The sequence below is a fragment of the Pinus tabuliformis genome, chromosome 8 (assembly GCF_031772625.1).
Source record: "Pinus tabuliformis cultivar Carrire ecotype Pingquan chromosome 8, CPIR1, whole genome shotgun sequence".
In the NCBI taxonomy this organism is placed as follows: domain Eukaryota; kingdom Viridiplantae; phylum Streptophyta; class Pinopsida; order Pinales; family Pinaceae; genus Pinus; species Pinus tabuliformis.
Window position 1 is genome coordinate 1,361,168,943 of NC_142294.1, and position 13,062 is coordinate 1,361,182,004.

At 35.5% G+C, this 13,062-nt stretch overlaps 2 protein-coding genes across 2 annotated transcripts; both read left to right on the plus strand.

The window, feature by feature from the left end:
- The first annotated feature begins 6,963 nt into the window (after window positions 1-6,963).
- LOC149240542 (putative disease resistance protein At1g12290) lies at window positions 6,964-9,240 on the plus strand. Its single transcript, XM_089370208.1, has one exon. The coding sequence runs from the start codon at window positions 6,964-6,966 to the stop codon at window positions 9,238-9,240; it is 2,277 nt and encodes a 758-aa protein (XP_089226334.1).
- A 1,708-nt stretch (window positions 9,241-10,948) lies between these two features.
- LOC149240543 (putative disease resistance protein At1g61300) lies at window positions 10,949-12,724 on the plus strand. The gene has a single exon (XM_089370209.1). It carries the CDS (start codon window positions 10,949-10,951, stop codon window positions 12,722-12,724), a length of 1,776 nt encoding a protein of 591 aa, XP_089226335.1.
- The last annotated feature ends 338 nt before the right edge of the window (window positions 12,725-13,062 follow it).

Below are 13,062 nucleotides of genomic sequence, written 5' to 3' on the forward strand. Positions count from 1 at the left end.
ACATAACTCGATAGTCAACTAGGGGTAATATTTGACTCCCTCAACTAGAGTTACAATTTTGGACCTTCTAGAGTTTTCTTGAAACTCCACACATGCCTAGCTTCATATGCATGCGTTATAGGGGTTAATGTGGCATCCATTGTACCATGGGGATCAATATGGTATGTCAACTTGCATGACGCATAACTTTTGCATACAAACTTTAATTGACGTAATTCTTTCACTCTTGGGAAGGTATATGAGTGTACAATAATTCCAAGGGCCTGACATAAGTGATAACTTTTTTACCGCAAGAAACATCATTTAATGCCTCAAAATGGCTCTTGAAGATTTAAGACCATAATTCTCAAAATTGGGACCTATCAGTAAAAATAACCCTGCAAGCTTATTCCTCCAACTTTTCAACTCTGAAAGCATCGAGATAGAAGGAAAATAATATAATGATCCTATTTGAATCACTAAACCTCCTCCCAACATCATTTCACATAGATTTGAGTCATGCCCCACATTCTCTACCATGAAGACTAATCCACGAATGTGGGTACTAACACAAGCCACCCCCATGCACTATACTCTTTCTTGAGCATGACACATAGCTTGCTCAGCTTCCAGGGCCTTCTCTAACACTTGTCCCAAGGGATATACAACCCTCATTTAATTAGTTATATCTTTTCAACTTATTTACAAGTATTTAGCTATTAAAAAAATACACCTACTAATATATATTTTTTGTGAACTAGAGGAATCGACAACTAGGTCAGTCTCGTACTTGCATGACATGGAGTCGATTCCAACTGCTACCACTATAAACTCTAGGTGGGTACATATACCCCTCTTGCACGCACAAGATGAATCAAGGGACTTGAACATTGGACCTCCTTGCACATAATATTTCATTTGCACGGCCATTGTCAATTGAGTTGCCCCTCAGGGGTTGTCCTAACTAGTACATTACTTATAATCAATTAACCATTTATTATAACAAAGTTACTAACTTAATGACAACTATAACCTCAAAACGATAACTCTAGCTCAAAAACCCCCTATTTTTGAGCAAAAACATGAAAAAATACTTCGAAAACGAAAAGTGTTGAAGATGCATCATTGCTCCTTTTTTTTTTCAGGTTAAAATTCCAGTTTTTTTTAGTGATGGCATTAAAAACTGATTTTTTTTTGTAATAAACATGAAAAAACACCCCGAAAGCGAAAAGTGTTGATGTGCATCAACAATTTTTTTCCTTTTTGCATTGAAATTCCAATTTTTTTTTATCAAAGGCATTAAAAACTAAATTTTTTGTGCAATAAACATGAAAAAACACCCGAAAATCAAAAAGTGTTGACACTGCATCAACAACATCAACATTTTTTTGGTTAAAATTATATTATTTTTTAGCAATGAAATTAAAAATAAAATATTATGATTTCGAAAAAATCTTAAAATCCCAATAGTTTTTTACAATAACATTTAAGATAAAATATCACAACTCCAAAAATCCAAAAAAATCCAACAATTTTAAACCATGACATTAAAGATAAAATTTCACGACTCTAAAAAAACCCTAAAATTCTGACATGCTCAGCGTTGGAATTAAAATCAATTATCATGACTATAAAAAACCCTTAATTTTTAACATAATTTGAGAGGAAATATCATGACTAAAAAAACCTTAAAAATGAATACCTAAATCAAAGAGTCATTATACCAAGAGTAATTATTTTTTAAATTTTGAAAGTATAACTCTTTTAAAATCTTGGCCTAAGACAACTTAACACATTGCAATGAATACTTGAATATTAACCATCAAATTTACATGCACTAGGGGTAGACCTGATCCATTGCAACGAAAACATAGAAAATCAACCATGAAATTGACATAGTGGGGGTGGACTTGATCCATTGTAACGAAAACTTAAAAATCAACTATAAAATTGGTACATAGTGAGATTGAGTTGTTTTCCAAGCATCAAAACAACCCTTGTAGCTAAAAAAAACTGGTTAAAATAAAATAAAAAGATAAATAAATAAAAATTAAAAAAACAAAACAAAAAAGGTTTAAAAAATTAAAAGTTGAAACATCAACCCAAAAATTAAAAAAGAAAAAAGAAAAAATAAAGTATAAAAAATAAAAAATTAGCATAAAAAAATAAACATAAAAATTAACCAAAAATAACTCATAAAAGAGAAAAATTAAAACATTAAAGGAAAAAAAATTAAAAATAAAGTACAAATATTAAACAAATTAATAATAATAATTTTCTAAAATATTAAAAGTAATAATAATAAAAAAATAATGCATAGCATAAAATAATAAAAAAATAAAAAATAAAAAATAATTTAAAAAATACTAAAAGAAATTCAGGGCAAGCCCCCACTCAACATCAATGCCAAAGGGTTGTTGGCCTTTTTTTCTATAGTCAAGGTGGGGGTTCGATTCCTAGAATTGACTCCTTCTAGCATATTGTTGTGTGCATGAGGGTCAATTCGAGGAAACAACCTCAAGCCCCATCCTCGATGCTAAAGGGTTGTTGGCGTTGAGTGAGAGGCCGCCTAGCATATATATATATGTTTTATATTATTTTTTGTTACTTTGATTTAAAAAAAAAATATTGTGCAATATTTTTTTTTAATACATAGACGTTTTGTTTTTTTCCAGCCTCACTCAAACTAGATTTGTTGGCTAAAATAAAAATGCAAAAATAATTTACAAAATGCCATAATTTTCTTAAAACTGTGAATTGAAAAGACCGATATGCCCAAAAGACTCATAAGATAAAAACACAACCCACAAACATTATTGAACAGGAGGATGACCCAAATCATTACCCAAAATATCTGGACACCTGAATTCCCCATGAACGTGGAATTCTACTTATGCTAGCCACCCCTCTAGGTGCTTCATAGGATTAGCTAGTTGCCTTTGGCCTCTGCGGAGTGATGTTAGGGAATCCTGCATATTACATTGATTGTGTTGCATATCATTCATGAAATTTATTATTTCATTATGATCATCGTGCCTCTTTTGATTCAATTATTCTACTTTCTGCAATTGTGCTTCCAAGGTGTCTAAGGAGGTAGGAAGAAGAACATGACTAGGTTCCTAATGAAGGTTAGGGGCCACCCCCTCATCAAGCTCTACATCCTGGACCTCATCTCCCTCCATAGTCGTTGCTTCTATTTTATGCTCCACCCCCTACCCTCGTGCTCCTATCCCTCTCCTCATTCTTCCCCTTCTGTCCAATCATCTTCATTGCCCCTCCAAACCACTATTCCTCGTGCCAAACCTCCTCCAATGCACCACAAGCCCAAAAATCCACCAACCCCCAGCATCCTATTGCATAATTCCAAAACTTTGAGATTTTCTCCTCTTTAGTAGGCGACCTCCTCCAACAAGGTTCGTCCCCATACCTCACTGCATTAGTATCAATAAAAGACCGTAATAAGCCTCCTCTAACAATTTTGCCACCAGCCAACAACTTCACTCCTAAAACAATATTAGGTTCTCAGAGCCCTAAAGACACCTCACTGGCGTCAAATTTCCATGACCAAAGCTGAAGTCCTTGTTCTCCCATCCAATTCTATGTGAATCCTCTCCCATAAACAACCCTTGAAAAAAGATGATCCATCAGAAGAAATTTGGGAGCTCCATACCAGTTATCTCACCCCCCTTTATCACTTAACTCAACTAAATGACCTCAGAGTCCCAACCTAGCCTCCCACTCCAAGATCTCAAACCCCAAATTCCCTAGAAAAGAAACTAACCCACAAACATTACTACAATTGGTCCGACCTACTCGTAAGCCCAAGCTACCCTTAGCCCAAAATTATAAAGCCTAGAGACAATCCTGACTATTAAACACCACTTTCTAGATACAACACAAAATCACACTATAGAGGCTTAGGTTCAATGCTTTGAATGCCCATAATCTTGAAACCAACTCCATTTCTCATCAATTATATGTTTGAACAAGTCTATCCATTGGTAATTAACATGCTAAATCCTACTTTGACTTGTTACATCATCATTCATTATTCAAACATCCGTCTATCATTTCTGTGTTCCAAATATCATTGGTATTGTCTATAGGATATTGTAACCAATGGACTTACTACTAGTAATACCTTCTTCAAAGCATGAATTCTATTATCTCTTCTAGCTTGGAAATGTGTCTTCTCTATCCTACTAATGAATTCATTAGTTAATGGGCCACCTCAACCTATTTGTAACATATAAAATTCCTCATTGAACACTCCATTAGGAACAATGTTCATGAAATTTATAAGGATTTTAGAGCATTCCCTTGCTTAAGTTTGGAAGTTTTGTAATATATTATATGTTGATATGTCTATATAAGAGCCAACAAATTTAGACAAGAGCGACAACAAATAGGAATCATTTTACGTATATCATCAAAGCAAAATCAACTAATGTTTACTTAGATGTGGGATAGGGAAATGGCCATACTACATATAACCCCACAAAATGGAGGGTATAACCTATCAATCTCCTCAACCATAGGGAGTGAGGTGTATAAATTCGCTTTCTTAAAATAATAGGGAGAGGTTCCTTATATTCTTTAGTTGAACATATTCTTCCACCCTGCATAGCTCAATGTATCTTATAGGATGGGATTATTGAGTTCTTTGGACTCTTCTTCCATAGATGTTCATTTTTCCTTCAACTTCTTCTATTTTAGTCTTGATATTTTAGGATCCATATAGAATGTTCCTCATATTATTCATGTCAACAATAGATCACAATAGTTAAGTCACAAACATAAATTAGATGCTTCAAACGATGGCCATGTCTATCAAAACAAATAAGATTTCCATTCCATGCTTAAATAATTTTTTGTTTAATACCCATGGTTAAACCTAATCTTGTCATGAAAACGTCTTAAATTTTGCACATGCTCACACCCATATTTTAGCCTAATTTTTATTAAAACATTGGATAAGATCAAAGATCAACCTAGTTCCATTTACAACTCTCATGCAAAGTTTAGTTTAATTAATATCTGAATTGGATAAGATTAAGCACCCAATTTTAAGTTGGGGCCAATTTCTTTACTCTCATGAGGAAAGGGAGAAGGATTGTTGGATTTTTGTAAAGTTCCAATAGAAATAAATACATTGAAATATGTATAAAGGATGAAACTAACCCAAAAATGGGTCAATTATTTTTTAATTAACTCTTTTGAGATATCATCATCAGAGTTGCTACTTTTCTTCAATCAAATGAATGATATACAAAATAGAAGCCACAAGAAAATAATTTGAGCCTTCCTTGCAAATCACCATTTTCCACGCATACATATTCATTGTTGACATAACATACAATCCTAGCATAAAAAAAAAAAAAAGAAGACAAACTTACTTAAGCATTTATAGGTAAATTTAAGTAACTCATTGTCTAGAATGTTGAAAATGTAATTATGCTTGCTCTTCATTATATATATATAAAGCCATAACCTCATATCCTAGCTTCATTTTCTTGACAATTTCTTCCATCTGTTGACTAGCCACCTTCGTTTCCTGAACTACCATAATACTTGGCTTATCTTTCTTCACTCGTTCCTTCAAGTATCTCTGTTTCCCCTGACTATTAAGTCCACGTATATTCCAACTTACAACAATCATTTAAAACTTTCGAGGATTCTGAAGAAATACCTCAGACAGAGGTATCACCCGGCCAGAGTTTACCAGAGTCTCGCCCACTGCTTGGATGGATTCATTCAACGTTCGTCTACCTTTTTTCCTTCCGGGCTTACCTTGAGTATCACCTTCGAGAATTTGGGAGTCCTGATTATCATGCACCGACCTAGGTTCCAAGCAACCAGCCGTCTTCTCCTTATACCGTTGAAAGGTTTCCTTGTATAATTGTATTACTTTAATAATTAAAATTATAATTATAATAATATTTATAGTTATTAAATTTTTTGTAAATTTATTAAAAAGCTAGAAATATGAAATATAAAATTAAGCATATTACCAAAGTTTACTGAAATTTTGAATGATTAGTGACTAATTTCTTAGTAAACACGTGTCAAGAGCAATTTAGTGAATACGGAAAACAATTTAGTGACTAATTTTTTTATATAATGGGATTATTCTTATTTACCTAAAAAGAAATACTAAATAATATTCCATAATACACTTATTTACTATAAAAATCTGTACTGAAGAAATTTCCCATCCCTATCACTCTGCAATAATATTATCACTCTAACTCTGAAATAAACCAAACCAATTAAATATAAAATTGTAATTCTTTAATTGTATTAATTTTTATTAGTTAATTTGTTAATATTTTTATTTTTCCTGAAGAAATTTCCCATCCCTATCACTCTGCAATAATATTATCACTCTAACTCTGAAATAAACCAAACCAATTAAATATAAAATTGTAATTCTTTAATTGTATTAATTTTTATTAGTTAATTTGTTAATATTTTTATTTTTCCTGAACGTTCGATCCTGCCATTTGAATGTGGGGAGCCACTTTATTCTCAATATCACCAACACTGTCCCCTCTTCGCCACAAATAAAAGCAGAACATTTATTCTCCCATTCTCTTTTACGTTCATGCTTTTAATTATGCCATTTCAAGACGGGTAGGGAGTCTCTTTATTCTCAGTACGACAGGCACAAATACCCTCTTCGCCACAAATAAAAGCAAGCGCTTATTCTCCCTTTATCTTTTACTTCAAACTCTCGGATTCCAATAAACTTTCTCCAAGTTTCGAATAAACTTGCTTCATCTCCAACTTTGCTTCCGCCATTTCCAATCGCATAATCGCCTTAAACCTATATTAATGCTCCATAACTGCTTCTATTTACCCACGCCCAATCCACCTCCCTTGCTCTCCATCACAGCTCCTCTTCATCTGCCCTGCATAACTCGCCGCAGATATACACTCTCATTCCTTTTCTCAGCGTTGCTTTCCAACAGTAACAAGAAAGTCATGGCAGTCGTCACCTGGGTAAGAGGCAACGAGATTATCGACCCACTGGTGCAGTTGATAGCCGATGTTATCAAGAAGGAGGATACCCATCACATTCTGCAATTTGACTTGAGGCCTCTGCAGATCATTGTACAAGAAATTGCCGTCCTCCTGCAAGATATTGCGCCCCCAGAGATTGTGAAGATTTGGCTGCAATTGCTGCTAAATTCTCTCGCAGAGGCCAAAAGCCTACTCGATCGCTCGGGACGGCGCCAACGCTGTCTTGACTGGCTCGTGAACAACCCCAGGAGACAGTCCCAACAAATAAGAGGATGGAATGCATTTTTTGATGGGCTCTATCATGTTATGCAAACCGAATTGCCAATGTTCATCACTTCTCTGCACTTTCTTTCATCAAAACCGTTGTTGCGTAAAGAGCGAGTATTGCTTCAGGGTGTAGCTGCCTCTGGGTTTGTAGATGGTCAGCCCCTCTCTAGAGATGAAACCTGGATGCTCTTTCGGAGAGTGGCTTTCAAAGATGTCCCAGTTTCTGTGGATATAGAAGAGCGTGCGAGGATAATTGCTGACGAGTGCAAAGGTCGTCCTTTGGCCATCAATGTAGTGGCAGCATCAATGGTTGGGCAAGGCAGTGCAGAAGAATGGGATAATTGTTTATCTTCAGTGAAAAAGGTAGATCCATCTTTTCCACCTACTCATCCTCTCCTTGATGCAGAGCTCTATAGATTGCTACGATGGAGTTATGATAGTTTGCCTAATTCAAATGTAAAGAACTGCTTTTTATACTGTGCTTTCTATAAGCAAGGTCAGGAGATCGATTCCCGCAAATTAGTGGAAATGTGGATTGGGGAAGGTCTCATCAAGAGCAAACAGGGAGCATATTCAATGGACATGGCTATTGGCCGCAGCTATGTAAAACTCCTTCTACATCGTTCCCTGTTCCACATTGTTAACCAGTCTGGAACGAATGTGCTTAGGAGATATATGCACTATGCTCACGATGTTTTTCCGAGCATAGGAGTTAAGGATGCTATTCGTGAAATGGCAATGTATATAGCCCAGAAAGAGGAGAACAGTTTATTCATGAGAGGCCAAAATCCGCCAAATTTACCAGAGGCTGACTATGCGAAGTGCAGAAGGATATCATTTCCAGATAATTATAGTGGGGCTCTGCCCACTGACTTGAGATGCCCAAATCTCACAACTCTCATCTTACAAGACAACAAATATTTGGAATTGCTTCCCACAGAACTTCTACTGAGCAGGCTGACCTCTCTGAGGGTTCTCAACCTGTCGGGCTGCACCAAAATAACCTCAGTCCCAACATCAGTGGGACAATTAATACTGCTTCAGTTTCTGTCATTAAGTCGCCTCCCCATCCGATATTTAGGTGAAGAGGTATGCCATCTCTCTGAACTTCAATTTTTGGATCTTTCAGGGTGTCGAGATCTAGAATCATTGCCATCTCAGATTGGACAGCTCAAAAATCTCAAGCATCTTAATTTAGATGCACGTCATTCTTTAGGGATGATTCCACGTGAGATCTCTGAGCTTACATCGCTGAGCAGACTCCAGTTATTCGGACCTGTATTAAGTCCGGAAAGGGAAGCACCAGCAAGTATTTGCAGTTTGACGGGTCTTCAAAACCTGACGGAGTTGAGAGCACGGGTAAAGGAGCCCCTTAAAGATGGCATAATGGGAACCTGGTCGGAGATGAGGCACTTAGTGTTGTACCACGAATGGTGGACATGGTCGGAGGATATGAATCTTCCTCTTCCTGATGACATGCAGAACATGAAGAAGCTACAGTCTCTTTTCCTATTCGGACATCCAATGCTAAGTTTGCCAAATTGTAAGTTTGAACATCTTGAAACGGTAAAATTGTATGATTGCCCCCACATAAGGGAGCTGTCTGCATTGGAGTGGTTGCCAAATTTAAAGGTTTTGAAGTTGTGGAATTGTTCGGCATTGAGTGAGTTGGGGATAGGGAGTCGGGTTCCAAGTGGATACCTAAGGTTAGAAAAATTGGTTCTCGGAGACCTAGAAAAGTTAGAGAGTGTGGGTGGACCATCAAGCAGAGGCGTATGGGATGAAAGAACGCTACCACACCTCCGTGTCCTCCAGATACACCTGTGTCGACGTTTGAAAAGACTACCCATTGGAATGGAAAAGCTGCGAAGTTTATGTGCATTAGAAGGTCACCAATACTGGTGGGAAAGCATAATGTGGGAAGATCCACACATGAAATTTCAGCTTCAAAAAATCTTTGTATCGTTGTGAACGGCTGAATGTTGTTTTTAAAACCTTCCATTTTGTAAAATATATGTTTATGATTTGTTGAGAAATGAATACATATCATTCATTAAATAAATGAATTTGCTTCGCTTATTGTATGTTTAACTTTTATTAAGTTTATCATTCAAAATATTTCATAAATTTTAATATTTTATTTTATAAATTTAATCAATAAATATACAGAAATATATTTTTATATTTATAAATTTTTATTTTTAATATTTTATAAATTTAATAATTATGTGTTTTTAAAAGATTTTACATTCCCTTCATTTGCCAGGCACGATATTTTTTCGAGTATTTATCAGAGTTTCTCGATTTATATATAAATAATTTAAGTATATATATTTATTGTGAAGTAAAATATTTTGAATTATGATATAATTATATTGGAAATTAAAATTTTAATTTTAATAAATATAAAATTTTAAAACTTAAAATATTAATTAAATCGAATGTGTTTTATAAATTATTTTTAAATTACAATAAGAATTTAGTTTATTACTTTTATATGACATTAAATAATATTCGTATCATATGATTAAAGTATTTAATAATATTTCTTGTTTTAATTATGGGAGGAATTTAAAGAGGCATCTTTTTATTCAACTTATTTTCCTAATAGGCTAGCCACACATAACAGCAAACACTTTTCTTATTTTTGGGTTAAGTTGGCTTAATTTTATACCATACAAAAAGTAGTATATGCATATGTGATTAAGGTTTTCCAAAATGGAAATGAGACCATAACTAACTATCTAACCAAATAATAAATACACTATTAAGTTTTAAAAATGTATCTTACCAAACCAACCTATCTCATATAGAGAACTAAATTGACATCAAAATCGTTAAACAACAAGTACTCAAGTACTATAATTGAAAAGATAAGTTAAAAGGAGACCTAATAGCATATTAAAATCAAGAGGGAATATGAGTAAGACCTAATTAAGGAGAGGCTTATTGTCCTTTTTTCGATACTTCATCTCATCCTTTACAATGAAAAATTGAAGCTAGTTCTCTTGGAGGTGGATGTACTAAGAGGCTCCGCAATTTCCTCCTCTTTATTAGATCTACCATCATAAACTTTGAAGGTGAAACCATACATAACCCACAAAGTATGGTGAATTTGGCCTCCAATCTTTGAAGTCTGTCATTTAGGTCCATAATTTTTTTTTCTTTTCTAGAGCATTGACAACTAAAGTGTCAACCCATCAGTAGAAGTCCATCAAACTAAAGACCTTGGTATCTCGAGAATAGGAGAACTCAATATCATCATCCATCTTTGAAACTCGTCTTCAATTTGATGGGTTAGGGTTTGTTGATATCTCTACTTGATAGAATTAATTGGGGATTCAATTTCATCTTGAATCTTAGAATATGGATTTTATTGGAAGCACTACATGACTTGTCTTATAGCTCTCTAAACCTAGTTTACCAAGGGTGCAAGGAGGTGTTGCAATGCAATTGCGTGTGCCCTCTAAGAATTTGGTATTGACTTGGGAACCTCTTAAGGAAACATAACAATGAAATACTTGATACATTAAAGAATTACACACATCACTCAAATTGAACACTCAAAAAGCTCATTCTTTCCATAGGAACCCACAAACTCAAGAAGAGGGCATTGCTTCAGGGTGTAGCTGCCTCTGGGTTTGTAGATGGTCAGCCCCTCTCTAGAGATGAAACCTGGATGCTCTTTCGGAGAGTGGCTTTCAAAGATGTCCCAGTTTCTGTGGATATAGAAGAGCGTGCGAGGATAATTGCTGACGAGTGCAAAGGTCGTCCTTTGGCCATCAATGTAGTGGCAGCATCAATGGTTGGGCAAGGCAGTGCAGAAGAATGGGATAATTGTTTATCTTCAGTGAAAAAGGTAGATCCATCTTTTCCACCTACTCATCCTCTCCTTGATGCAGAGCTCTATAGATTGCTACGATGGAGTTATGATAGTTTGCCTAATTCAAATGTAAAGAACTGCTTTTTATACTGTGCTTTCTATAAGCAAGGTCAGGAGATCGATTCCCGCAAATTAGTGGAAATGTGGATTGGGGAAGGTCTCATCAAGAGCAAACAGGGAGCATATTCAATGGACATGGCTATTGGCCGCAGCTATGTAAAACTCCTTCTACATCGTTCCCTGTTCCACATTGTTAAGGAGTCTGGAACGAATGTGCTTAGGAGATATGTTTCATATGCTCACGATGTTTTTCCGAGCATAGGAGTTAATGATGCTATTCGTGAAATGGCAATGTATATAGCCCAGAAAGAGGAGAACAGTTTATTCATGAGAGGCCAAAATCCGCCAAATTTACCAGAGGCTGACTATGCGAAGTGCAGAAGGACATCATTTCCAGATAATTTTAGTGGGGCTCTGCCCACTGACTTGAGATGCCCAAATCTCACAACTCTCATCTTACAAGACAACACATATTTGGAATTGCTTCCCACAGAACTTCTACTGAGCAGGCTGACCTCTCTGAGGGTTCTCAACCTGTCGGGCTGCACCAAAATAACTTCAGTCCCAACATCAATGGGGCAACTAAGACTGCTTCAGTTTCTGAGTTTAAGTGGGCTTCCCATCAAAGATTTAGGTGAAGAGGTATGCCATCTGTCTGAACTTCAATTTTTGGATCTTTCAGGGTGTCGAAGTCTAGAATCATTGCCATCTCAGATTGGACAGCTCAAAAATCTCAAGCATCTTAATTTAGATAGATGTGGTTCTTTAGGGATGATTCCACGTGAGATCTCTGAACTTACATCGCTGAGCAGACTCGAGTTATACAAAACTTTAAGTGTGAGAATGGAACCACCGGGGAGTGTTTGGAGTTTGAAGGGTCTTCAAAACCTGACAGAGTTGGAAGTATATTTAAGCAATCCCCTTAAAGATGGCATAATGGGAACCTGGTCGGAGATGAGGCACTTAGTGTTGTACCACGAGGTGTTTCCGAATATCCCTGAGAAACTCCCTGATGACATGCAGAACATGAAGAAGCTACAGACTCTTTTCCTACAAGAGCATCCAATGCTAAGTTTGCCAAATTGTAAGTTTGAACATCTTGAAACGGTAAAATTGTATTTTTGCCCCAACCTACAGGAGCTGTCTGCATTGGAGTGGTTGCCAAATTTAAAGGTTTTGAAGTTGCGGTGGTGTAATGATTTGACTGAACTGGGGATAGGGAGTCGGGTTCCAAGTGGATACCTAAGGCTAGAAAAATTGGTTCTCAAAGAACTGCGCAAGTTAGAGAGTGTGGGTGGACCATCAAGCAGAGGCGTATGGGATGAAAGAACGCTACCACACCTCCGTGTCCTCCAGATACGTGAGTGTCGACGTTTGAAAAGATTACCCATTGGAATGGAAAAGCTGCGAAATTTATGTGCAATAGAAGGTGAGCAAGAGTGGTGGGAAAGCATAATGTGGGAAAATCCACACACGAAATTTCAGCTTCAAAAAGTCTTTGTACCGTTGTGAACGGCCGAATTTATAAAATATATGTTTATGATTTGAGAAATGAATACATATCATTCATTAAATAAATGAATTTGCTTCGCTTATTGTATGTTTAACTTTTATTAAGTTTATCATTCAAAATATTTCATAAATTTTAATATTTTATTTTATAAATTTAATCAATAAATATACAGAAATATATTTTTATATTTATAAATTTTTATTTTTAATATTTTATAAATTTAATAATTATGTGTTTTTAAAAGATTTTACATTCCCTTCATATGCCAGGCACGATATTTTTTTGAGTATTTATCAGAGCTTCTCGATTTATATATAAATAATTTAATTATATATAT

What these genes read in the sequence shown, in the direction of transcription:
- LOC149240542 (XM_089370208.1), top strand. Translation starts at nt 6,964, where the DNA reads ATGGCAGTCGTCACCTGGGTAAGAGGCAACGAGATTATCGACCCACTG.
- LOC149240543 (XM_089370209.1), top strand. Translation starts at nt 10,949, where the DNA reads ATGCTCTTTCGGAGAGTGGCTTTCAAAGATGTCCCAGTTTCTGTGGAT.